Source organism: Myotis myotis, unplaced genomic scaffold (assembly GCF_014108235.1).
Source record: "Myotis myotis isolate mMyoMyo1 unplaced genomic scaffold, mMyoMyo1.p scaffold_m19_p_42, whole genome shotgun sequence".
Lineage (NCBI taxonomy): Eukaryota > Metazoa > Chordata > Mammalia > Chiroptera > Vespertilionidae > Myotis > Myotis myotis.
In genome coordinates, this window is record NW_023416349.1 from 352,969 (window position 1) to 379,454 (window position 26,486).

General features: G+C 51.1%; 1 protein-coding gene across 5 annotated transcripts; it reads left to right on the forward strand.

Annotated features, from left to right (window-relative positions):
• Positions 1 to 1,661: 1,661 nt before the first annotated feature.
• Positions 1,662 to 25,718, forward strand: LOC118655114 (paternally-expressed gene 3 protein-like). Of its 5 annotated transcripts, none has more exons than XM_036306555.1 (10): positions 1,662 to 1,835; positions 5,375 to 5,461; positions 9,467 to 9,538; positions 11,270 to 11,746; positions 12,352 to 12,435; positions 13,967 to 14,176; positions 14,257 to 14,366; positions 16,632 to 16,734; positions 17,531 to 17,620; positions 17,939 to 25,718. In XM_036306555.1, the coding sequence occupies exons 4-10, from the start codon at positions 11,353 to 11,355 to the stop codon at positions 22,336 to 22,338; spliced, it is 5,391 nt and encodes a 1,796-aa protein (XP_036162448.1). In that variant the 5' UTR covers positions 1,662 to 1,835; positions 5,375 to 5,461; positions 9,467 to 9,538; positions 11,270 to 11,352; the 3' UTR covers positions 22,339 to 25,718. The 5 variants fall into 5 exon arrangements, with proteins under 5 accessions (XP_036162448.1, XP_036162451.1, XP_036162449.1 ...); XM_036306556.1 differs by lacking the exon at positions 1,662 to 1,835 and adding an exon at positions 2,547 to 2,767; XM_036306557.1 differs by lacking the exon at positions 1,662 to 1,835 and adding an exon at positions 2,969 to 4,017.
• The last annotated feature ends 768 nt before the right edge of the window (positions 25,719 to 26,486 follow it).

Genomic DNA, 26,486 nt, shown 5'->3' on the forward strand with positions numbered 1-26,486 from the left:
CCTTTGAAAAGGAGAGGGAGTGGGGTCTATAGAACATGATAAAATCACCTCTAAAACCACAACCAGACCTTAGTATCACTTGGGGAGCTCCAGACAAACACGTCTGAGGGACCCTGGGTCCCTATCAGCTCCCCCGATTATCCTGACATGTAGCCAGACTTGAAAACCTCTGACCCAAGGGGCAGTGCCACATGCACGTTTAGGGGTGCCTGGAAGATTTCTGTGGCACTGCTGGGTGAGAGGACACTGTGAAGACTTGAGTTTAGATCACCCCTCACCCAAGCCAGGAGCTTCTTCATGTAGCAAGCAACTGCATACTAAGTATAAATTTCAGTTTATATTTACCTAAAACTTACTAAATAGAAATTGTAGTTTGGGGGGTCTCATATTCTGTGTGCTCTTAGGTAACCTGCTTTTTGTAACTAACTGTATCTTATGAAAAAATTTCCCTTTAAAATTCGTACTGGCCACATAATATTGCAAAGTATGATTTAAGAGGATGCAATTTAATTCTGCCGAGCACATTTTTCTAATAAGAACGTTCCGTGAATAGGCTGGCGTGTAATCTGTTGTACATCTCCGCCTAGTCCCCCTGCTTTAGTTCCTTGAAAGCGAATAATTGGACTCCGAGGCGACATTAATGAGCTTTTTATAATTCATTGATTTTACTCCTAGAGAAGAAATACATGTTTCTGGCAGGAACATTCAAACGGTCTGGGTGGGAGAAGAGGACTCCCCCCCACGCCCCTTTCCCGAGAGGTAACCAGTGAGCAATTCCTTGTAGACTTTTCCAGGAGTTTTACCTGCATGGGTGTTCATGCTGAACAAACAAACGAAAACACTTACCAGGTGCTTCACTCGGCATCTCCCTAACTGCGCTAGTGGCGGTCCCTCCTAGCCGGCTCTGCGCACTCGCCCGCGTTAGCGCGGCTCCCTGTGCCCTGCCAGCCCCGCTCCGCCCGCCCGCCCGGCGCTGCCCGCCGCCCGCGTGGAGACGGCGCTGTGGGCGCAATCGCCGGCGTCGGGTTAGCGTTTCTCGGAGTCGAGTCGGAATGTTTGTCCCTGGGGTCTGTCTGCCATTTGCATTTTCCCGTGAATTGCCAGTTTCCTTCCCTTTCCCCCCCATTTTCCTGGTTTGCTTTGGTCTTTATGTGACTGGTCTCCCAAGATCTCTTCATAGAGGAACACGTGAGCCCCCCTGTGTGCCGTGGGTCTCGGGCGGAGAAGTCTTGTCTCCGGCTTCCTTGTCTCTCGACTCCAACATACATGTTTTCTCGGATTTACATTTTTAGACAGATATACGTGCCCCCCCCTCCCACACACACACACTCGCCTTTTTCTTCCTTCGCAGTTTTGCGTTCGGGAGCCATTAGCAGCGGTCCCGCTGCACCCCCGTTTCTTTGTGTTGGGGTCGCACAGCCCCCCGCCCCTTTCCAGACCCCTCTTCGGGGCCCCTCGCTTGGGCTCCGTTGACGTCAACCTCTGGCTCTGGCGCCAAGCGATAGCTCCAGGCAACTGTGCTCTGATTGGCAGGGTGCGGGTGCCCTGGGGGGGTGGCAGGGTGGCGCGCCGCCGCTGATTGGCGCCCGCCGGAGCCCTGCCCCTGCGGAGAGCCTCACAAATAGGCGCGGGCAGCGCTTCGCCGCCGCAGTCGCCCGGAGCCGGAGGACCAGGTTGGAGCAGAGGAGCGGAGGAGCGGACATGTCCACCCTGGGCTGGTGGCGCCGCCGGGCGCCAGGGACCGTGCGGGCGCACTAGCCAGGGCGCGGGCTGCGCCTCGCTGGCCTCTGGGCCAGCCGCTGTGCGTGCGGTGCGGTGCGGTGTGGTGTGGTGAGGTGAGTCCGGCCGCCCGCCCGCGCCTCCGTGCCAGGCGGGTGCGTCGGTATCACGCCGCAGGTGCGGTGCCCTCGGCGGACGGGGGTCCGCGGCGAGCTGGGGATGCGCGCTTGCCGCAGCGGCACCAGCTCGTGCGGCCGGCCGCCCGCCCGGTGGAAGCGGCCGCGGAGTCGGAATCGCGGGTTGCCGCGCTCTGTTGCCGCGCTCTAGGTGGGGGACAGGGGCGCGATGGCCGCGGTGGAGACGGGCTCTGTCACTGCCGGCCGGCCAGGGTGGGCGTCCGGGCGGCGGCCGGCCCCTGCGTGCGTGGGTGGCGCGGTCTCGGGGTCTGCCCGCTCTCCCGGGCTGGGGCTGCAGGGCTGGACCCTCCTCCCAGGCGGTCCCTGGTCGGCTCGGCTCCTGGGCCGCCTGGCATCCTTGCCGCGTGGGGGCGGTGCTTGTTTGCCGCAGTGGCCGTGGGAGGAGCTAAGGGCTGCGAGGGGCTATGTGACGCCTGTGGGTTAGGGGAGCCCCGCCTACCCTGGCAACCTGATCGCTAGGGGAGGTTTGCTGGGAAGGCGCTGTCCTGATTGGTTACTTGCGGATTGGGGCGGGGCTGGGGGCTGTCATCACAGGCGCTTTGGGCTATGACGGTCTGGGAGCCCCGCCTGCGTCGGCGCCATCTTTAGTGGGGGCAGCGGGGGTTTGCCGCGCAGGCGCAGTTTTGCTGGCTGGCCGCAGGGGGCGGGGCCCGGGGCTGTGCGGCTGCAGTGATTGAAGGCTGCGGGGGTCCTGCCTGTCTCGTACCTTTCTCGGCGTGTCGGTTCCAGCCCGATTAGTCTGGACTCTGACTGAGATTGAGCCACGGCTAGTGTCCGACATCTGGAGAGCAGGCGCGGTGCCTGCATTTGCCATGGCTGAGGCCGCTTTGGAACTCGGACGGATACAGGCTGTCAGTATGCCGGGTGGGGGGGCCTTCAGGGGCTCACCGCCCCCTTGTAGTCTTTTCAGGACTGTTTGTACCCTGGGGTGTGTCTGGCTGCAGTTTTTGGCGGGGGGGGGGGGTGCTAGGGGCGGGGGAGTAACCAAGGTGTATTGCACAGGTGGCTCTGTGGCCTTTGGGGACCGATGCCCTGCGGCTATGTAAGTTGGCTGGTAGGTGCAAGCCAGGGCTGTTGCTCAGGCGCCCACATGAATGACAGCTTGGCTGGCTGCAGGGGCGGGCCTGAGGGAGGGGCTCCTTAGCCCCACCTACTCTAGCGCTGTGTTGGCCCACAGGTAGTAGGAGATTTATTGCGGAGACGCCATCTTGAGTGACAGCACGGCTGGCTGCAGGGGCTGAGCCCAAGGCAGGGCTGCGTGTCTTGAGTGACTGATGGGGGCTGCGGTCCTGCGTACTCGCGCGCTATGGGGGCCCGACAGGTGGCCCATGAGGCTTACAGCGCAGGCGCCATCTTGAATGACTGCGAGGCTGCAGAGGGCGGGACTGAGAGGATGACGTATTTTGAGTGACTGGTGGTGGGAGGTGCCGACCCAACCCACCTTGCGGTGCCTGTTGGCCGGTAAGTGGCGTTTGAGGCTTACTGCGCACGCGCCATCTTGCAGGTGGCCCGCAGGGGGTGGATCCAGTGGCGGGCCCACCCCCGCCCGTCCGGGCCCTGTGCTGGCCAGCAGGTGGCGCTGAGGCTTACCGCGGGGCCGTGAAGATAAAGGACGGCGACGCCGCAGGGGCGGGGCCTGGGAGGCCTGGGGGCCCCGCCCACCCCAGCACCACGTTGGCCAGGCTGTCTGCGCAGGCGCCATCTTGAGTGATGGTGGGGCGGGGCCGCCTGGTCCTGAGTGACGGACGGATGGCGCCTTCGACCCCCGCCCGTCCCAGCGCTGTTCGTTGGCGGCCCCAGAGGCTTAAGTACAGGCACTTCTTGAGTGATGGCGGAGCTGCAGGGGGCAGCCCGGAGGTCGCAGCCAGGCTTACTGCAGAAGGCGCCTTTTTGGGGGGCGGCAGGGCCAGGGGCTGTGCTGGCCTGAGGGACGGCAGGCGCCGAGCCGCCCCCCACCCCCACCCCGGGTGTGCTGCGCAGGCGCAGAGCGGCCGGCAGTGCACGCGTGGCGGTGGCGCCATCTTACACGGGGCGCGAGGTGGTCGCACGAGCCTTGCTTCCTCTGAGGGGCGCCAAAGCCGCGTCAGGATTGGGGGACCAGGTTCAACTGCGCGGTCCTGGGGGTCACTGAGGAGAGAACTGCGGTTCAGAATTTAGGAGTTTTAAGAGATATGGGGAACGGCAGGGTCTTAAGCTGAGGAAACGGAGGGGGGGCTTGGGGGCCCGGAGGACATAGTAGGCATCGTGGGCCGGGCCTGGGTCCTGAGGGACAGAGGCTGTGGAGCCGAGGATGGCCGCCAGGGGGCACGGCAGGAGGGAGGGAGGGGGGCGGGGCTTGGGCGGGGCCGCTCAGTGTGGGCGGGTTTTCCTGCTGGGAGGCGTGCCCCCCCCCCCCCGCTCTGTGTGGGCGGGGTTTCCTGCTGGGGGGCGGGGGCAGCTCTGTGTGGGCGGGGTTTCCTGCTGGGGGGCGGGGGCTGCTCTGTGTGGGCGGGGTTTCCTGCTGGGGGGCGGGGGCTGCTCTGCAGGGGCGGGGTTTCCTGCTGGGAGGGGGGCGCCGCTCTGTGGGGGCGGGGTTTCCTGCGGGGGGGGGAGTGAGGGGGGGCAGGGGCCACGCATGCGCACAGCCGCTTGCGGCACTGTCCGCGGGTGGGCAGCAGGCCCCATTCCCGAGCTGAGCTTTTTGGAAATGCGCATCCGCCAGTGGCTGAGCGCCTTCGCACGGCCCACCGGAGCCTGCCAGAACCTGCACGCGGTTCTGTGAGAGCAGGTGGTGATGCGGGTACCGCACAGCGATGGCGAGCGTAGCACCAGGGCCCAGTGGAAGCTGCGCTCCGCCTGTGACTGAAATGGACGCGGTCTGGCCCCGCCTCGCCAGCTACTAAGTGGCAGCACTGAGCTTCGCCCCACTTCTCTAGGGGTGTCCGTACCTCTGCCATCATCCCTCGGGGTGTTCGTGGAAAACAAAAGTAGATGGGCTGTGCTTTGTTTTTGTTTTTTCCAAATGACGTCAGGTTCACCTGTGAAAGTGCTGTCCCGGGCCTGTCGTCAGCAGTGACTAATAGGCCTTCCTAGCCGTTCCCCCTCGCGCCACACGGGTCCCTGCCTTCAGCCAGTGGCCAGTGCCACAGAGCTAATAGGAGGGCTTCCTAAGGTGACACGACCCCACCTGTGTCTCCCTCAGTTCGCTCTGCTGGTTAGAGACGTTCTGAGACACCGCAGGTGACTTGCGCGCCCACTGACACAGCCTGGGTGAGGAAGGCGCTCACGACAGCCCGGGGGCAGCCTGGACCTCCGAGCACTGCCCTGCCACGTGGGAGGGCCGTTCTTCCATCTCAGCTGACTTGTGGGTGCCCGAGAGGAAGGCACTGCTGCTGCGGTGTCATCTCCAGCCGGAGGAACCCAGTCACTGCCAAGCAAACGTGATGTCTCATGTCTCATGTCTTCCTTTCCTTCCCCAGCTTTGCCTTCTCGAACTTCTACCCTTTTCCGAGACGGCTGGCAAGAGGAGATCGGACTAGATTCCAACGCCAGGGGGCTGGGTCCAGGTGAGCCGCGCTTGAGTTCTCTCCTCACAGTGCCACACCCTTCCTTGGAGTGAGCGCGTCCTTCCTCCTCCTGCCACGCGTGGTCCACCCACACGGCCACAGCACCCTTAGTGCTCGCGGAAAATGCACACACACTTCTGGTGGGTCCCGTTCTCCAGACATCCTCCGTGGCCTCATGCCATCCTTTCGGTATCCCCACTCTTCCCAGCACTCAACTACCACTTCAGGCCTCCTCTTTCTCCCTTATTGGGCAATTACGGGAGCATGAGGGAAGTCATCATTCACCAGTAAACACGGCCACCCCCGTGGGAAAGGAAGTGCGTCCCTGGAGCTCAGTGTGTTAAGTAATGAAAGACTTTGAACAGGTGATGGTGAGACACATGCACTCGCTGCAGGCAGTTACCTTAATCTGGAAGAGGCCACATAGGGCCTTTCCGGGGAAACCAGGGACGTGGAAGTTGAGCTCTGACGGGTAGTGGATGGTACCGTGGGAAGAGTAGTATTGGGAGAGGAGACGTGGATGTTCCTAAGGGAACGAGGGGGAGCCAAAAGGCCAGGACTCCGGTCAGCATTGGGTTGAGGTGGGGAACAGGTAAGCACATGGCTTGATCTGAAGCACATGGGAAGCCACGGAGACCTTTTAACCATGGAAGTAACACGATAATCAGGTTTTTGTTTTTAAAATGTCATCTGGTTCAGAAGGGGAAGGTTGAAACAGTGGGTGCCAGGAGACCACCCTCAGGTCTGAGTGAAAGATGGTGGCTTGGATTTAGGGTCACGGCAGAGGGTAAGTGATGAACTTGAGAGGTACTCAGACTCAGCAGGGCCGTCCCCTTTGTTCACGGCCTGCTGACTGACTCAGACCAGACTTAGGGAATCGTGTTGCCTGGGGATGTGAACAGCGCAGCTGCTCATTCTACCAGCAAGCCTTGGTACTGGGCCTGGTCTGGGCAGGGTCATGCTAGACTTTGGGTCTCCAGAAGTGAGTGACATAATCCTTGGCCTCAGTGTCCCCTGAATGAGAACTCCAGTTAAATGCAGAGGAAGACAGCAAGGTGGGTCTTACTTGCCAAGGTGGGTGGCCGTGCTGGTGTACCACCTGGGGACAGGCTAACGTGCTGCTTGAAGTGGGCCCTGGGGGGGGGGGGGGGTTTATGCCCGGCCTGGATGAAAGCGCCCCAGCTGGGAAAACAGTTTGCTCAGTGTTGGTTCACTGATGTATGGTGGGAGGTCACTATAGCAGAGACACAAATACTCAAAAGGGTGTGACCAGCAAATTCTCTCCCTGGAGGCAGACCTACATGGGAAGTGAAAGCATCATGAGAAGGGTGCTTGGTGCATACAGAATCAGAGCAAGAGCACGTGGACACGCTATAAGAGCCCTGGCCTGCACGGGGGCGGGGCCCACCTGGTGCCGTAAGCTCTTGCTGTGGTTACCGTGATACCAGGGGCCCCATCTCCAGCCCCCACCCTCCCCGATCCATTCACAGTAAGTCTGACCCAGGAAACACCTCGAGTGGACAACAATAAGGAAGCTTTGCTGCAACGTGGTAAGTGGTAGAGGTGTGAGCCGGGGGTGATGTGTCGACTATCAGAGGAGCCGCCTCACGGACCAGAGCGAGAGGCTGTGGCTGGTCTGGTAGGGTAGTGGTCATTCCCTGCTTGCTCACATCCCCACATAAGATCCTATCTCAACAGCCCCTCTTGTCCATATATACCTGTTGGCTGGACCAGATGGGACACAGCCTAGGGCAGTGGTTTTCACAGTACACAGCTCCTAAGGTGCTTGTTGGAACCACAGACCTACATTGTCACAGCTGGAAAGGAGGCGCGATTTTCCCAAGTGCCAAAGGCATCCCACATGTGAGGGCCACACCTGAAGCCTACCTTCTCTATGACCACCAGGAGGCAGACGCTCAGACCGGTAGCTATGATGCGCACTGACCACCAGGGGGCAGATGCTCAGACCGGTAGCTATGATGCGCACTGACCACCAGGGGGCAGATGCTCAGACCGGTAGCTATGATGCGCACTGACCACCAGGGGGCAGATGCTCAACGCAGGAGCATATGAGCTGCAGTGACTTGGCAGCTGCAGTTCTAGGGTGATACACCCGGAACCAGAGAGGAGGAAGCTCAATTCTGGGGCGCATCACCCAAGAAACGCCCTCTCACAATCTAGGACCCTTTGGGGGATGTCAGAGAGCCAGTTTCAGCCCGGTCCCTGCAGGCCAACCGAGGGACCCCACTGGTGCACAAATCCATGCAGCAGGCCTCTAGTATATTAATGTTGATTAATGTCACCCCAATCAATTTGCTAAGTAAGATGAAAATTTAAAAATAAATAAAATAGAAATTTTAAATGTTCATTCTAAATAAAAGCCTTTTCCTGCTCCTAGATGATAAAAATTAATATTTTATTTAATTTTTATTTTAGATTTAGCATTTTTATATATGGTATGGTCTTCCCCCTCAAGTTAATGATTGGCTAGTTTTCCTATTCCTACTTATTGAAATAATATACACATCCCTTACTATGTTCCAATGCCACTTTCATAGACTACTACATACTCAACTTTGTATAGTAAACTCATTATGATTCTTAAATGAATCAGTCTTTCTGTTATAAATTGCAAGTGGTTTTCTTTTGTTATTTTTTTTCCTTTGGCTTTGATAGTATAGACAAGACCATCACTTCTTATTTTTATGTCATCTTTCTGCCTTTAGGTATCATACTGTAAAAGAACTTTCTTACCCCAAGATTACATCAAACTATTTCTTGATGATGGAAAAAATAAAAGAATTCCATGGTTAGATGCATTTGTAAAACACTAAACTTTATACCCCTTTCTTGAAGAATCAAGATGTATTACTACTCAATGTGTTTACAGTGATTTATGACATATACCTGCTCTAGAAGACTGTCAAGAACAGAAAATATATATATTTCTTAAATTTTGTGTTTGGCTTGTTGGCCTTTTGACGTACAAATTCTCAAAATATTGATCTAAATGGAATTCTTCCCTGTTACCTTAGAGCCACTGCCCAGTTCCCATTAGTATTCTTTGAAATTCCATTAGATGATACACATTAATTTGGGGGAGGATTTAGAACTTGAGTGTCCTGGATCCATACATCTTCCAGGACTATCCTGTGTCTCTTACTGCAGTATAATTTGTAACTTTATGTAGGTGCTATTTTTTATATTGGAATTCTTCCCGCTTAAAAAAAGTATCGTTGATATATATTTAAGGAGTCTGTTATAAATTATTTCCTTATTAAATTATAACATCTTTCTATTGATTCATAAGAGAATGATAATTTTACACCTTTCTTTATGCCTCAGATTTGTTTTTCTTGTGTTGTAATTAGCTAGAACTCTAGAGCAGCGGTTCTCAACCTGTGGGTCGCGACCCTTTTGGTAGTCAAACAACCCTTTGACAGGGGTCGCCTAAGACCATTGGAAAACACATATATAATTACATATTGTTTTTGTGATTAATCACTATGATTTAATTATGTTTAATTTGTAACTGAAAATACATCCTGTATATCAGATATTTACATTACGATTCCTAACAGTAGCAACATTACAGTTATGAAATAGCAACGAAAATAATTTTATGGTTGGGTCACAACATGAGGAACTGTATTTAAAGAGCCAGAAGGTTGAGAACCACTGCTCTTAGAGTGATGTTCAGTAATGACAGTGTTTAGACTTTTACGTCTGCTTTCATTAAGTGAGTGGTCTTCTGTTTGTTAGTGCTAATCTTCGCCTTGGGTTTTTGAATTCTGGTTTCATAGAGAAAATCTGAAGGTTTTCTGTTTATTTTTCCTGGTTGGCTTATATGACACTGCATTCAGTCTTTCCTTGAAGGTGATCTAAGAGGCCTCACCCCTAATGATCGTGGAGTCAACAGCCATTTGGAGAATGGATCACGGACACTATTTTTACATTTCTTCTGTGTTCATTTGTCATGTGTTTCTTTCTGTGAAATGACTGCAGGTCCCTGGCATTTTGACTGTTCCTGTGCGTAGTGGCTTGTTCAGAAGTTGCAGAAAGGATCTGTTCCAACAGGTGATTTGCGTACCTGAGCGTGTCCTGCTGTCTCTGAGATTGGACTGGATCCTGTCGGGGACCCAGGTTTTCCCTCCGGCAGGCGCGGGCTCTGTTCTCCCTCCCTCCTTCCCTCCGGGGCAGGTGTCAGCTCTGTGCTCTCCCCTCCCTTCCGTGGAGGCCTATTGGCTTCTGAGGCCCCTGCCCTTGCCCGGGGCCGTCCCCCTGAGCCAGGTCCTGGGTAAAATTGTGCTTTTGTCCGAAAGATCACTGCAGTGCTCAGAGCCAGGCCATTTGCCTGCCCCCTGCTTGGAAGTGCCAGCTCAGCAGTGGTATCTAGTGCCCTTCTCCACTGTCACTCCTGCTGCTGAGGAGGCCAGGGCAGCCGGGTGGTGCCACAGCTCCAGGGGGCCATGGAGGGCAGTGCCAGTGGGAGCAGAGCGCCGCCCATCACAGCGGGAGCGCATGGGCCGGTTTACCGCTTTTATTCCCAAACGATAAAGTCTATTTTGAAACTCTAAATAATTGAAACTTTTTTTTTTTTAAATATATTTTATTGATTTTTTTACAGAGAGGAAGGGAGAGAGATAGAGAGTTAGAAACATCGATGAGAGAGAAACATCGATCAGCTGCCTCCTGCACACCTCCTACTGGGGATGTGCCCGCAACCCAGGTACATGCCCTTGACCGGAATCGAACCTGGGACCCTTCAGTCCGCAGGCTGATGCTCTATCCACTGAGCCAAACCGGTTTCGGCTAATTGAAACATATTAATATGTCTTTAGACATATTAAAACAAAATAATTGTTTTAAAATACATTTTTTAATTGATTTCAGAGGGAGAGAGAGAAGCATCAATGATGAGAGGGAATCATCAATCGGCTCCCTCCTGCACGACCCCTACTGGGGATCAAGCCCACAACCTCTGCATGTGCTCTTAACCCGGAATCGAACCCAGGGGCCTTTTAGTCCGCAGGCCAATGCTCTGAATAAAACTAAAAAAAAAAAAAAGACCGTACCCTTTTATGTAATGATGTTTACTTTGAATTTATATTAGTTCACACAAACACTCCATCCGTGCTTTTGTTCTGGCCCTCCGGTCCAGTTTAAGAACCCATTGTGGCCCTCGAGTCAAAAAGTTTGCCCACCCCTGCTCTATCCACTGAGCAACACCGGCCAGGGTGGGTAGTGAGCCTTTTGGGCATATTGGCTTATGGAAGCTTTCTAGTCCTCAAAGAGAGGTTGGTCTGTTCCTTATTTGCAGATACAGGGACAGACTCCAGGACGTAGAGTAAGTTGCCCAGGATTATAAAACCAGTCAGTAGTGCCTGACCGGTGTGGCTCAGTTGTTGGACATCTATGAACCAGGAGGTCATGGTTCGATTCCTGGTCAGGGCACATGCCTGGGTTGCAGGCTTGATCCCCAGTAGGGGGCATGCAGGAGGCAGCCAATCGATGATTCTCATCATTGATGTTTCTATCCCTCTCCCTTCCTCTTTGAAATCAATAGAAATGCATATATTTAAAACAAAACAAAAAAGCCAATCAGTAGCGACCTAACTCCTTCAGTGCATGTGGTGCCCGAGGTCATGCCTGTGACTTGCTGTCCTGTGTGTGTGTGTGGGGGGGGGGGGGTGGCGGGGGCGTTTGCGCACCGCTTGCCCTCTGGGCCTGTTCGCAGAAGCGTTGCTGACGCCCTCGCAGGCTGCCGGGCCTCACCTCCCGGGACGTGTGTCTCCTTGCGCCCTGCAGGTCCCTGAGCACTGGCTGGCACAGCTGCTGCGTCCTTCCCGTGACCCATTTCGGTTGCTGCACTGACAGCTTTCCCTAGAGAGATGATGCCGCTCAAGCGCTTTTACTCTGGCAGAGCCAAGAAGTCCTGGGTCCCAGACCTGTATGACCTAGACAGTGACTTGGCTCAGTACCCGGATGCCATCGTAGGAGGAAGTCCGACTGACTCTGAGTTTTCTCATCAGAGGTTTCGGAATTTCCTCTACGTGGAATTTGTCGGGCCTCAGAAGACCCTGCTCAGACTCCGAAACCTCTGCCTGGACTGGTTGCAGCCGGAAATTAACAGCAAGGAGGAGATCATCGACCTCTTGGTCCTTGAGCAGTACCTGAACATCCTCCCCGAGAGGGTCAGGCTCTGGGTGCAGGCCCGGCGGCCGCAGACCTGCGAGAAGCTCGTGGACCTGCTGGAGATGTACCACGAGGTGTACGGGCCCGAAGGTGAGGCGGGGCGGGCGGCCGCGGGCAGCACACCTCCCTCCCTGGCTGCCACAGCCAGCCGTGTGATGGGCTGTGCCCCCTGGGGAGCAGTCACCGGGTTACACACCAGCCACCCCCCATGAGGAGCCTCCCGCGCCTCGTGCTGTGGCACCGGCTCTGTTTTTTTCATCTTCACCCGAGGATATTTTTCCATAGATTTCTAGAGTGGGAGGGGGGAGAGAGAGAGAGACATCTATTGGTTGCCTCACTCACAAGCCCCTATGGGGCTGGGGAACCTGCAACGGAGGAGCACGTGCCCTTGACCGGGAATCCAACCCACGGCTTTTCATTCCTTGGGCCGATGCTCTAACCACTGAACCACCGACCAGGGCCCGGTTCCCTTTTGGAGACCCACGGGTGTGGTGTGCTGGGAAGTCGTATGTGGCTGCAGTTGTTGGGGGTGCCGTCACAGCCCAGTTTCCACCAGGAGTGGTAGCAGCTGAGGGGTGAGGGGCTCAGAACGCTCCAGCGTCCCGTGGAGGTGGATATGCGGGAGGGGGGCATGGGGAGACCCGAGAGTGGGCAGGTGATGGTCAGCGCTGAGTGGGTGTCTGCTGTCCTCTTAGACAACGGTGTCCACATGCACATTGAAGGCAGATTGAACCGCAATGGAGTAAACAACCCCCTCGCACGCGCCCTCTATTTCTACAGTGAGTACCAGTCGGGTCATGCCGCCCATGGGCCCTGTCCTCCCATTTCCCGAAGGTTCACAGTGGGCATCGGGGCCTCTGAGGGCGGCTGCTGCTGCTCCGAGATCTGGGGGGGCGTAGGTTAATTGATAGTAGATTAGACATTTTATACCCAAGCCAACTCTAACAGAGTGAAATGCAAGACATGTATTGTTAGGGGGGGAGTATTTAGTATGGAAGTTTGCAGTGGGCTGTTTCAAGCTGCACCCATAGCCTTCCCAGGAGGGTTGAGGCTCTAAAGCTACTTCACTTGTTAAACAGTTCTTCAGTGAACTTTAAAAAAATTTTTTAATCAATTCTTTTTAAATATATTTTTATTGGATTCAGAGAGAAAGGGAGAGGGAGATAGAAACAACAATGATGAGAGAGAATCATTGATGGACTGCCTCCTGCACGGCCCCACACCGGGGAGGCGGGGGCATATGGCCCGATCAGGAACCGGATTGTGACCTCCTAGTTCAGTGGTTCTCAACCTGTGGGTCGCGACCCCCTGTGGAGATTGAACGACCCTTTCACAGGGGTCGCCTAAGACCATCGGAAAACACATATATAATTACATATTGTTTTTGTGATTAATCACTATGCTTTAAATATATTCAATTTGTAACAATGAAAAGATATCCGGCATATCAGATATTTACATTATGATTCATAACAGTAGCAAAATGACAGTTATGAAGTAGCAACGAAAATAATTTTATGGTTGGGGGTCAGCACAACATGAACTGTATTAAAGGGTCGCGGCATTAGGAAGGTTGAGAACCACTGACGTAGTTCATAGGTCAACCCTCAGCCACTGAGTCACACTGGCCGGGCTGTTGAGTGAACTTTTAGAAGGAGTGTTGCTGCCCTGACCGGCTTGGCTCAGAGCATCGGCCTGCGGACTGAAAGGTCCCAGGTTCGATTCCGGTCAAGGGCATGTACCTTCGTTGTAGGCACATCCCCAGTAGGGGGTGGGCAGGAGGCAGATGATCGATGTTTCTCTCTCATCGATGTTTCTAACTCTCTATTCCTCTCTGTAAAAAATCAATAAAATATATTTTAAAAAATAAAAATCATCATTCTCCCTTTTAAAAAAAAATAAAAGGAGCGTTGCTTTGGGGGAGGGCGTATGTTTTGTAAGTAGAGTAATGTGCACATTGAGAGAGGCTTGGGTAACTGGACGGCAGAGGGGCTGATGTTCATCTTGGAGGTGGACTTGACCGTGTACAACCTGGGGAATCGCAGAAGTGTCTGCAGCGGGGCGAGCTTCTGAAGTAAGCATCAGAACTTGCTTAAGAGCAACCCCCACGTAGTCAAAGCCTCCAGAAACTGCCCCAGGCCTAGGGGTATGGGAAGTCCATGTTGCCCTTGGGCGTGTGGAGACCTCTATGTGAGATTGGATTCCTGAAGGCAGGAGCAAGGATCGTGTTCTTGTTGAGGGGGCTATGCACATGGGGGAGGGGGGGCACATGTCAGTGCTGTGCTCACCCCAAATGTCTGGCTTTCGCAGGAGACCGGGACCGGGATTGGGACCAGGACTGGGATCGAGACCGAGCCTGGGACCGGGCCTGGGACCGGGCCTGGGACAGGGCCTGGGACCGAGCCTGGGACCGGGGCCGGGCTTGGGAGCGAGCCCGGATGCGGGAGCGGGAGCGGCGGGCCAGAAGCCGGGACTTGTCCTTGCGAGAGCGCTGGCCGTATGGCAGGATTCCCAGAAGCAGTAAGTCCTGCGTTCTCACCTTCCTAATGCGCCTGCAAGGCTGGCTGGGCCTTTTCCTTCACGGGCCTTTCTCTCCCCAGGGTTTCCTCCCCGGGATCTTTCTCTTCCTGCTTCGATGGAGAGAGCGTTTGCGACGGAAAGAGGGCGCCGCCGTCGGAGCTTGATGATGCAGTATGAGTTGCAGTCCCAGGTATGTTTCGGTTCCCTCTCTCCATTACATGGCAGAGCTCCCTTTTTTCCCAAGAGGGCGTGTGTGTTCATCTGCCCCCTAAAATCCCACCTGGGCAGGGAGCCCCAGTTACTCTTGAACGGATCCCAGGTCTGTCCCCAGCGGTGGCAAGTGGCCAGAGTGACCTCTCCCTGTTTCCTGCCTCCTCCACGTGGTCAGAGGAGCTCTCTGCTACTCAGGAAGCTCTCGTCTCTGAGCACAATGAGTGAATCGCTTGGTGCCCTGCATGTCGGTCATGTGGACGTGCAGGGGTGCAGCACCCATTCCTGGGGGCTCGAGTGTAGCTTGTGCAGCTGTGGGCACCATTGGTGATTACAAATGCAAAGGGAACAGCTGCTGTAGAGCTACCCACGTGCGATAGATGAACAATTTTGCACCAAGGCGTCATTTCTCTTTCATAGGGAATTACCATTCAGAATTTAATGTACATATATTATCCTCCGATGAGGCCAATGGAATACAAAGATACGAAAACTGCCTTTTCCCTTTGGCCATTGCCCTTGGGGTCTGTTAACAACAGAGATGGTGACCCTGCTGACTCCCTCAGCCCACCAAGTTCTTGACCTCGTCTGTGGTCTGCCAGCCCCCAGGGGAGGAGCTCGGGTCTCCTTGCTGCCTCACAGGTGCTCTTCACACCTGAGCCCAGCACAGCTCTTGCTCTCGAACTTCCTGTCGCTTCAAGTGATGGGACTCAGCCATGCAGGTGGTAACTGTGCCAGCTTTGCGCTGCCTCTGATCTTTCGTGGCTCATTTGGGCCCTAAAGGTCCTCAGCCGTAACCTAGTTTCATTTTTGAAGCTCTGCATAGCTTTGGTGGTTTTTGGTGTTTAATCACTGGGCACGGACACTTGCTCTCCCCTTAAATCCCAGTGCCTGTGCTCATGTATCTTTCCCAATAGAGATGCACCTAATTTGTGCAACTCCTTTTTTTGCTGCATTTTCTTCTCTCTCTGGAGGCCCATGGGGACAGACTCTGGTGAGGCCTGTGTTTGCTGTTTTAGGGTACAGTGTCAAACCAGGGCACATGGAAGCTCACTAAGGGCAGGAAGGTTCAGAACTCAATTAATGCCCATGCTACTTGCCAGCAGTGGAGCTCTATAATACATTATCAGAGTATCTTTATATAGAGTTTAATGTATGTTTCCTTTACATACTTTTTCCTATTTAAACCACACATCACATTGCAGAACAGCTTCCCCCACAGCACTGCCAGGCGGGCTAATGCCCTTCTCCCCATTTTATAGAACCTGAGGCTCAGAGTTTTCTGTTCCCAAGGCTGCACAGCTCAAAGGCTGCAGTCCTTCTTTGACCCTACTTTCCTGTGGCTCTGGAACCTGTGGGCTCCCCACGGTCCCGTCTCCCTCCTCCCGTGTGTCTCAGGCCTTGGTGCTGTACTCCCCGGGACCACCGCCCTCTGCAAGCAGTCATGTTTTAGTGCAGCAGTAAGAAAAGGTTCTGCATAGAAGGCCCTCTGAGTAATACAGGGAACTTAACAATTCTTTTTAGGAAAGTATCCATTAGAACACAAAAGACAGCTGTGAAATGAAGGCACTCAGTGCCTAAAATCACCCCTGGGTTATTTGGAACTTCTACATGCCCAGAGGAGCCCACAGTGTAGCCGTGTTGTGCAAAGCATGTGTGTGCAAGACATGGATGTGTGTGTGTGTGCAGGGGTGGGAGGCTTAAGTCACACTTCCTGATCAAATGTCTGCTAAAACACATTTCTTTCTGTTCCCTGCATATGCCATGCATAGTTGATATTTAGCCTGTTGAAGCTTTCCCACCAGCCCTCTCTGTCTGTGTCAAAATATTGCCCACCACTGAATGCCCCACAAAAGACTCTCTACAAAACCTTTGCTCACTACTAGTCCAGCCCACCCTGAACTGTCCCTCTACTAAGCCCTTTTAGCACTGATTATCTGTACCCCACTTTATTGTTTATTGTTCTCTAATTGTTTCATGAGTCTTTTCTCTCCAACCAAATTATAAGCTGCATGAGGGCAAGGAATGTGTGTCATACGTCTTTTGGATCTTCCTCAGACTATAGCGCCAAGGTAGGTACAAAGTAGGTCCCTAGTAAACTTGACTTGGACCACTCAGAACCCCAAACGCTGTGAGCACTTTCTACATACCTTTGTATGTTGTAGCTCCCATGTCGCAAGCATTCTTCTCTCTCTGGATGCCCCTCGGACAGGCCCCACTGAGAGGTCCGTGTTTGCTGTTTCAGGACACGATGTCATACCAGGACATGGTGAAGCTCACTGAGGACAGGAAGGCGCAGAACTCGATCAAGGACAACATGGAGAACTACAGGAAGCTGCTGTTCCTGGGTAAGCCGCTGCTCCCGCAGGCACTGGAGCATTTTGCCACCTTCCTCTTTGCAGCTGCAGGATGGTAGAGTCCACGTTGATCTCTCTGGACTTCAAGGGTAATCAGGAACCTTTGAAAGATCTCAAAGCAGAAGCATAAACAAAGAGATTTCTGTTTCTAAGAAATCCTTCTGGCTCTGGGTGAAGACCCTATTGCACAGGGTTGGGGGAACACGGAGATGGCACTTGCCACAAGAGCTAATGCTTTCATAGGTGGTGACAGCACACTTTTAAATACACACTCAGGACGGGACCCTAACATCCCGTGTGCACCTCCAAGAAGAACCTAGCTTTGACCTAGCAGGCAGTTGGCCGTGCGGGTCTGGCGCAGTGGAGAGAGCTGTACCAAGAGTTCTGTGTGAGGCAGTGGAGCCTTGAGGAGCTCCAGTGTTGGCAGAAGAGGCAGGGAAAGAAGAGTCAAGAGGTAGGAGGACACCCCTGGAGGCCAGTGAAACGGGACATCAAGATGGAGGAGGTGGTTAGGAAAAGGTGAAGCCTGAAAAAGATGCAGTGAATTTAGGGAGGCATGAAGGTCTCTCTGTACAAAAGAGTAGGTGGAGTCAGGAAGATTAATTACATTCATGTTAGAACGAGCTAAGGAATGGTAGTAAGGAAGTGAAACTGCAAATACAAGACACCCCAAGGATTGGATTTGGGCTACTTCATATTTAGTGGCTCAGCGAAAGGCAGACATCAATTTATAGTGCTGAGTCTTGGTCCCCAACTTGAGTATGAGCTGTCGTATTATTGTGAACAGGGCTTCAGCTTGCCGAAGATGATGGCCACTCCCACATGACACAAGGCCATTCACGGTCAAAGAGAAGTGCCTACCCAAGCACCAGTCGAGGTAAGCACTAGGTAGATGACGCTTAGTGGCCACTTTAATCGGTGAGATGGGCACTGATCTGTACATACACACAGTGAGTCCTCACTTAACGTCCATAGGCTCTGGAACTATACGTGAAATGAGCAGGCTAATTGATGTCAACAGGGTTAAATTCCTACGGCATCTCAGCAATGTTAAAATGAAACAATGTCACTCGAGGACCTGCTGTACTGATAAGCCTTGAGCAATTTATATTCACACCACCGTCACGGAAGACCTACTGTGATTTTGCACAAGTACAGGAACTAGGGAGTATTTACATTTCGTGCTTCTTTTCAGGTCTGAGAACCATGCCTGAAGCCAAAAAGTCAACCCATCGCCGGGGGATCTGTGAAGAGGAGGCTTCGCATGGAGCGATCATGGAAAAATTCAAGGACGTTTTGCAAAACCCCACATCCGCAAGACCGAGAGTACCTAGTGACCGGTTTCCAAGGGTCCCCAGAAGGGCAGACCACGATTGGAAAGAAGTGTCCTTAGACAGAGAGTCAGTGATTCAGGAGGGGGGCTGTGCAGGGGATGCCTGTCGGGGAGCTTGTAATTGTAACTCGAACCTTGTTTCCAAAAAGAAAGTTCTCGAGAGAAAAAGGCGCTATGAGTTTGACACCGATGGGAAGGGTTCTGCTCACGATCAGAGAGACTCTCCCCGGAAGAAACCCTTTGAAGGCAGTGAGATGAGAAGAGCCATGAGCATGAGCAGCCTTAGCCCCCCTTCTGCCGAGTCGCAGCCGCTTGATTTTGCCGCCATGCCCTATGTGTGTGATGAGTGCGGGAGGGCTTTCAGTGTGATTTCTGAGTTTGTCGAACATCAGATCATGCACACTAGAGAGAATCTCTATGAGTATGGTGAAGCGTTTATCCGTAGTGTGGCTGTCACTCGGAAAAGTGCGGCTCGAGGGAAATGCTTTGAGTGTAAGGAGTGTGGGGAAACCTTCGATAAGACCGTCGATCTTGCTGAGCATTGTCAGATTCACTCTAGAGGGCATCTCGCAGCATGTAATGATGAGGAATATGAGGAGCCCTTCATGCCTAGCCCCACCTTCAGTGAGCTTCAGAAAATGTATGGGAAAGAGAAATTCTATGAGTGTAAGGTGTGTAAGGAAACCTTCCTTCATAGCTCTGCTCTGGTTGAGCACCAGAAGAAAGTCCATGGGAGAGATGACAAGGATGATGAAGTCTTCAAGCCCAACCCAGCCTTTAAGGGGCCGCAGAGAATGCATGCTAAAGAGAAAGTGTACGAATGTAGTGTGTGTGGGGAGACCTTCCGCCACAGCTCATCTCTGAAAGAACATCAGAAGGTTCACACCAGAGCAAACCTGTTTGAAAACAAGAGCAAAGCGTGTGAGGAAACCTTCCTTCCTGGTCAGCCCCTTAGCAGGCATCAGAAATATTACTTACAGGAGAAGCTCTTTGGCTTTAAAGATAATGGGGACGCCTTTGGGCAAAAGATCCTATTCCCCAGGGAGCATCCCTCAGTTCATTTTCAGAAGAATTCCTATGAAGGCAGGGCGTATGGGAAGTCTGTCATTCATAGCAGGCCCTTTACTGAGTCTCGGAAGAGTCATACTATAACAAGACCACCTGAGAACGAGGACGAGAAGGCATTCACCATTAGCTCTAATCCTGATGACAACCAGAAGATTACCACTAAAGAAAATGTCCTTGAGAAGAAACCAAATGAGAGGTCTGTTATTCATAGCTTATCTTTGGCTGAAGTTCAGAAATGTCACAGTGCCGTGGGGCCCAATAAACCAAAAGTGATTGCAGAGTCTACCATTACAAGCCCAAATATTCCTGAACAGAAAGTCCATGCTGGAGAGAAGACCTCTGAAGAAAAGAAGAATGAGAGGTCCGTTATCCATAGCTTACCCGTTTTCAAACTTCCCAAAAGTCCCAGTGGAAATGAATGGAATGAGAAGGGAGGATTCTCAAATCTTCATGCTAAGCAACAGAAACCTCCTGCCAGACCCACCCCTAATGAAGGGGACAAGAGTAGCAACTACAAGGACTCTGTTATACGCCTTGTATCTGGTACTGAACCTCCAAAAAGTCTTGCTGCAGAGGGAGCCAGTGAGTTTAAGAAGGATGGCCAATCGACTGTTTCCAAATCAAATGTCCCTGAACATCAGAAGGCTCGTGCTAAGAAGAAGAACATTGAGCGCGGGAACTGCGAGACTTCAGTAATTCACTCCCTGCACTTCGGTGAACCTGAAACCTTTCGCCCCAGAGAGAAACTCTATGAATGTCCAGAGTGTGGAGAGTCCTTTGTTCGTAGCTCCGACCTCACTGAACATCAGAAGATTCACCATAGAAAGAAGCCTTTTGGAAGCAAAAACTACGAACGATCTGTTATTCGCAGTGTAGCCTCTGCTGATCCACAGACAAGTTATGCTGAACAGCCAGTGCAGGTGAGATATGGCCAAGAGCCAGAAGGGATGACTTGCATTCAGCAGCCAGAGCAGACTAGTTTTCTTGATGAGCTAGTGGAGATGAGTTATGTGAAAGAGCCAGTGAAAGGTTACGGTCAGGAGCCAGTGGGGTTGGCCTGCCTTCAACAGCCAGAAGGGATGGCCTGCCTTCAAGAGCCAGAAGGGATGGCCTGCCTTCAAGAGCCAGAAGGGATGACCTGCCTTCAAGAGCCAGAAGGGATGACCTGCCTTCAAGAGCCAGAAGAGATGACCTGCCTTCAAGAGCCAATGCAGGCTAGTTTCTTCGAAGACCTAGTGGAGATGAATTATGTTGAGGAACCAGTGCAGGGTTACGGTCAGGAGCCAGTGGGGATGATTTGCATTCAACAGCCAGCACAGGCAAGTCATCCTCGCCAGCCAGTAGGAATGAGTTCTGCTGGACAGCCAGCACAGGCAAGTTATCCTCGCCAGCCAGTAGGAATGAGTTCTGCTGGACAGCCAGCACAGGCAAGTTATCCTCGCCAGCCAGTAGGAATGAGTTCTGCTGGACAGCCAGCACAGGCAAGTCGTCCTCGCCAGCCAGTGGGAGTGAGTTATGCTGGACAGCCGGCACAGGCAAGTTGTGCTCAGCATCCAGTGCCGCAAGAATGTAAGGACTGTGGGCAATCCTTCGCGACCATTGAAGACCTTGGTGCCCATCAGAAAATCTACACTCAAGAGGAGTTCCATGGAGGTTCTGTTATTCGGGGTGCAGTCGGTGGCCGGCCTGAGCAGGAAGAGCCTGAGCTGGAGGAGGAGGAAGAGGAGGAAGATTCTGAGGATTCAATCTATGGATGTAAGGACTGTGGGCTGGGCTTTGCAGATCGGGCCGACCTTAAGGACCATCAGAAAGTTCATGGCAGAGAGTACCTCGTCGACACTCGTGAGTACACTCAGTCTGTAATTCACACCCATTCCATCAGCGAGTATCAGAGAGACAACACTGGAGAGCAGCTCTTCGAATGCCCAGCATGTGGCGAGTCTTTTGTTCACAGCTCATTCCTTTTTGAGCATCAGAAAGTTCATGAGCAAGACCCATATTATGGCCACAGGAGGTATGATGAGCCTTTTATGAATCCTTTCATCCTCAACCCACAGAGGTTCCGTGCCCCACAGGCCAATCCTACAGCGATGTATCTTCAGTGCCACGTGTGTGGGCAAGATTTCATTCATGGCTCTGTCTTCAATGAGCATCTGGCACTTCACATGGGAGAGGGCTCACCGGAGCAGGCCCAGAGGGGCAGTGACGCTGTCAGTGCAGGCTTGGCCCTCGCTGAGTTACAGAGAAGCCAGGCCGAAGAGAAGCACTACGAGTGTGGAATATGCGGAGAGGCCTTCCTCAGCCAGGCAGACCTGAGGGAGCACAAGAAAATTCACGAGAAGGATGATGAGCCCTACGATTACGGGGCTTCCTTCGTTCATACCTCGTTTCTTACCGAACCCCCTAAGGGAGATTCTCCATTCTTTGAGTGCAAGGACTGTGGGAAGTCCTTCATTCATAACACAGTTCTCATTAAGCACCAGAAGTTCCATGTTGAAGAGGAAGAAGCAGCAGCCCAGGAAGTCGAAGCCAATGTTCTTGTTCCACGAGAAGTTCTGCGGATCCAGGGGTCGAACATGGAAGCTGCCGAGCCAGAAGTGGAGGCCGCTGAACCGGAAGTAGAGGCTGCTGAGCCCAATGTGGAGGCCGCTGAGCCCAATGGGGAGGCTGAAGGACCAGATGGGGAGGCTGCAGAGCCAAATGGAGAGGCCGAACAGCCCAACGGAGAGGCCGAACAGCCCAACGGGGATGCTGATGAACCAGATGGTGCAGGAATCGAAGACCCTGAAGAGAGAGAGGAAGAGCTAGAGGGGAAGGCTGAAGAGCCAGAGGGGAAGGCTGAAGAGCCAGAGGGAGATGCCGATGAGCCAGATGGTGCAGGGATCGAAGACCCAGAAGAAGAAGATGAAGATGAAGAGATTCAGGTTGAAGAACCATACTATGACTGCCGGGAATGTGGAGAGACCTTCACTACCACCTCGGCCTACGGGGAGCACCGGCAGACCCATGCCAGAGTGATCATATTTGAGTCTGGAAATGGCTATGGGGAAGGCTCCCACTACACTGGGCAGGCCAGCACCAGCACTCAGGGCAGCGATAGGGCTGACGACAAGTACTTCAAATGTGATGTCTGCGGTCAGTTCTTCTGCGACCGCCTCTCCCTTGCTAGACACCAGAACACCCACACTGGCTGAGAACACAAGTGGAAGGTCGGACAGCCTTTCCTGACTTAGGACCTGACCCTCACAGCAAATCCACAGCAACCCATAGTAACGTCAGAAGGACACTTAGCTTGGCTTGTACACACTGACTTTTAACCTCAGATAACTCGGACTGTAAAGGAGCCAGAGGCGGTTCCATTGGTCTTACCTCTTTCCCCATCATACACCAGTGCGTGCGTGTGGGGAAGCCACAGCACATCCCTTCCCTTTCATCCTAGGGACCAGGTTGAGGGACAGTCCTAGGAAAGCTGAGACTACAGAAATAGCCCCAACCAAATGATACTTCTGTAACCTATATGTAACTTTCCTGAGCTGTATATAAAATAGCAAATCATAGCAAACAGTAGTCACAGGTACTTGGATTTAATGATACAGAGTTACAGTTTACTGTGCAGAGATACCTCCGTGGTATGCTTTGATTTTTTTTTTTTTTTTTTGGAAGAGGAAATGAGCAACTCACTTGTAAATATCTTAGTTCCTGTGAAAGATTTGTTGTGCATTATTTTAACCCCTTCAGTATCTTTCTGAGTAACTGTGTTGTCCCTTACTCTTAAATATTCCTGTCAAGGTGTAGGCATGCAAGATAATGTCCTTTCCTCTGTGTGGTTCGAAAGGAGTTCTTTGAGCTTCCTTTTCAGCCATCTCGTCTACACCAACACCTTGTAACCTAATGCTGTATACGCCTTTGCAATTTGTGGATTGACCTTTTGTGACCCAAGTTGATCCCTTGCCATATTGTACCTTGCAGTGATTCTCATGCAAAAATACTGCAAGTTTGTGTTTGTTTAACCAACTTAATGTGTGCTCGAGAGTGAATCCACAAACGCCAAGCTTTTCCCTGTAAATCTTGCTTCTTTGCCTTTAAGAGAGTGGGTTGCAACCATCACTAGATCGCGACAGTGCCTAATGAAGGTTGAAACCGTCAGGAGAGCCTCTCCTGTTGTAAATATGGATGCAGGTGACAACTGTCATCACTTTTTGTGCGCTTTCTGCCTTAAGTGACACGTAGCAGCGTGGCTTTGTTAGTGTGTGCCGCCACGAGTCAGCTTGCACCTGGGCGCCCAGGAGCTTGTATCCTTAGAGCTTTCTATTACCGAACCTAATTCTTGTCTTCACCTGTCTGACCCTCAGCCCCGTGTCTCACTCGCATTTTTTTTAAAAAGAAAAGCTTTCTTTACAGTCAACCTAAGCTTAACATGGACTCAGGTTCCCAGCGCCTTAATTTGTTTTGTTACCATTGTTCTCTCCTCGTTCAGCCCTCCTGAGTAGTTTTGATCTGATTCCATTAAGTACAGATCGACCTCACAGCTTGCGGTTTCCTGTGTCTTTTTCTGTGGGCCACTTGTGCTCCTTTTGCTTCCCCTCACCCCTGCGTCGTGACTATTGAGATTTTTTTTTTTTTTTTGGGTTTGTGTTGACTGGAAAAATAATTTTAAAATTTAAAAAAAATGTAAAGTGGATCTGATGAAGAAGTGAACAAAAGACAAGAGCAGATCATTTGAGAAAGAAAATGCCAATGCTTTCTTTGGGAATGTGCCCAAATCTCACTCTCCTAGATCTGCATGGTTAGGGCTTGAGAGTGTCAGAGCTGCTGGGAGTGCCAAAGTCTGGAGGAGTTGTGGGGCTGAGGGCATGGAGCAGAACGGAGAAAGCCAAAGAAAGGAGTCCTAACACAGCAGCAGACAGGGAGGGTGAGGAAGCAGGCAGAGGGAAACACCGGAAATGGACTGGAAGGCCAGGTCGGTGAGAATATGGCCTGGGCACTTTAGAGGGGGCCATCTGGATGGCACAGTGGTGGCGAGGGCCAGCTGCATCGAAAGACCAGAGGTTGGAACGGACATCCGGAAAAATGGGAGCAGGGCCCTTGAGAAGGGAGCCATTGCTGATGTTGGGGCCAACTCGGGTTCATCCCTGTTGGCAGCACCAATTGGTAGCTCCTTCTCTGAAAGCAACTTGCCAAATGTCAGGGTGTCCGTTCCAACCTTGTGTTCGTGAAAAATTAGGAACAACTTTGATGCCAAACAATAGAATGATTAAGTGAACCTATGTTGATTCTTACTCAGCTGTTTTAAAAATGATAATCATGCAGAGTTATGTAGTAGCGTGGAAATATATTTACAGAATATTAAGTGGAAAAAAGCAGGACACAGAATTATATTTATACTACAATTATAACTGTTTAAAAAGGTATGCTTTTAGTCAACAGCTGTTGTGTTGTAGGTTTCTAGTTGAGCATTATTTTTCTTAAATTCCTTGATGTTATTAATGGTGGTGGTGTTGTTACTAAAAAGTTTATAGTCATGTCTCCATTGTGAACAAAATTTGAACTCATTATCAGATACTTGGAAAATACAGAAAAGTGGAGGAAAACAAACAAACCATATTCCCACCATCCAAAGACAGATACACTCTTCAGTATATTGTTTCTTGTTTCTGTGCACAGGCTTATGATTATCACTGTGTCAAAATGTGTCTTCAAAGTTGATGTTATGTTACCTTGGTTTTCAAATGTCCCTTATTAATAGTATTCTGATTTTTAAAAGTTTATTATGCTTCTGTTACAAGCATAATACATACCCAGAGGAAAAAAATTGGAAGATACAGTAAATTAGAAAAGAAAAAAACTTCACTCATATTCCCAACACCCAACAACTGAATATCTTGATCTGTTTCCTCCATCTTGTGCACAAACTTATGGTGAGTGTTGAATATGTATGCATCAAGTCTACAGTGATAAAAAGTGTGGAGAATCATTAACATAGTGTTGTTGTTATGGAATTATGGTTAAATATTTTGTCTCAAATTCCTTGGGTGATCTTTGGTGTTTTGCTATTAAATCTTATGTATGTATTTTCCCATTGCAAATATAATACTCAGAATTTGGGGGAATTCAATCAAATAGAAAAGAAATCCACCCATATTCCCAGCACCTAACAGCTCCTATTAACATCTGTCTGTACACCAGTCTGTGATTGTTAGGGTGTTAATGATAAGTATGCATAGAGTCAAAGATGGGAAGAAATATGGAAAGTAATTAAGAAATAGGTGTGTGGTTGTGGGATTAAGGTTAAGTATTTTGTCTTGATTTCTTTGAATGATCTTTATCGTAGTGTTTTGGTAATTCACCTTTATTATATCTATTTCCATAGTAATCACAGCGTGTGTTCATTATAGAAACTTGCAGAAAGTAGAAGAGATACACCCATATTTTCATCATCCAAAGACTGTGGTTAACATCTTGATATATTTTTGCATCTTGTTTCTGTGCACAGGTTTTTGGTTTGTTAATATGGTTGTGGTCGTTCTATCTCTCTGTAATAGTGTCACCAATAAAAATAAAGTTAACAATAAGATCTTTCTCAGTCTCTTCTTTTATCCATTTTAAGTGTCTGGGATTGATAAATACAGTTTTTAAAATTCTAAATCCAAAAACTTAGTGCCTTCTTAGGCCTTAACTTTTGCATTAAAACTCTTATTTCAGTTTTAAGTATTGCATATTTTGATTCGAAGGGATTTTTAAGTGCATGATTCCACATTTTTAGCTATGTTTATACAATTAAAACATTCTTAATAGTGTTTAATCAGTAGATGAGTGGATAAAAAAGCTGTGGTACATTTATACCATGGAATACTATGCAGCAGTAAAAAAGAAGAATATCTTGCCCTTTTATGACAGCATGGAGGGACCTGGAGAGTATAATGCTAAGTGAAATCAGTCAGTCAGAGAAAGACAAGTATCACGTGACCGCACTCGTGTGGAATCTTAGTAACAAAATAAACTGATGATCAGAGTGGATTCAGAGACATGGAGCATGGAACAGAGTGTGGAATCTCAGGGAAGGCGGGGGAGGGTGGGTGGATGGGAGGTAGTCAACCAAAGACCATGTATGTATATATGCATGGCCCATGGACACAGACAATAAGGTGCTGAAGGACTGGTGTGGGGGGTTAGAGGGGGGGTCACTGGGGGGAAAAAGGGAACATATGTAATACTTTGAACAATAGAAAAAAACCACGATAACCACATGTGAATTTCAGTTATTTGAGTCAGTATTCCTAAATCTTCCCTGAGGTTAAAAGGTGTTTATCTTGAGTTATGTCCCTTGTAAACCTGACCTCAC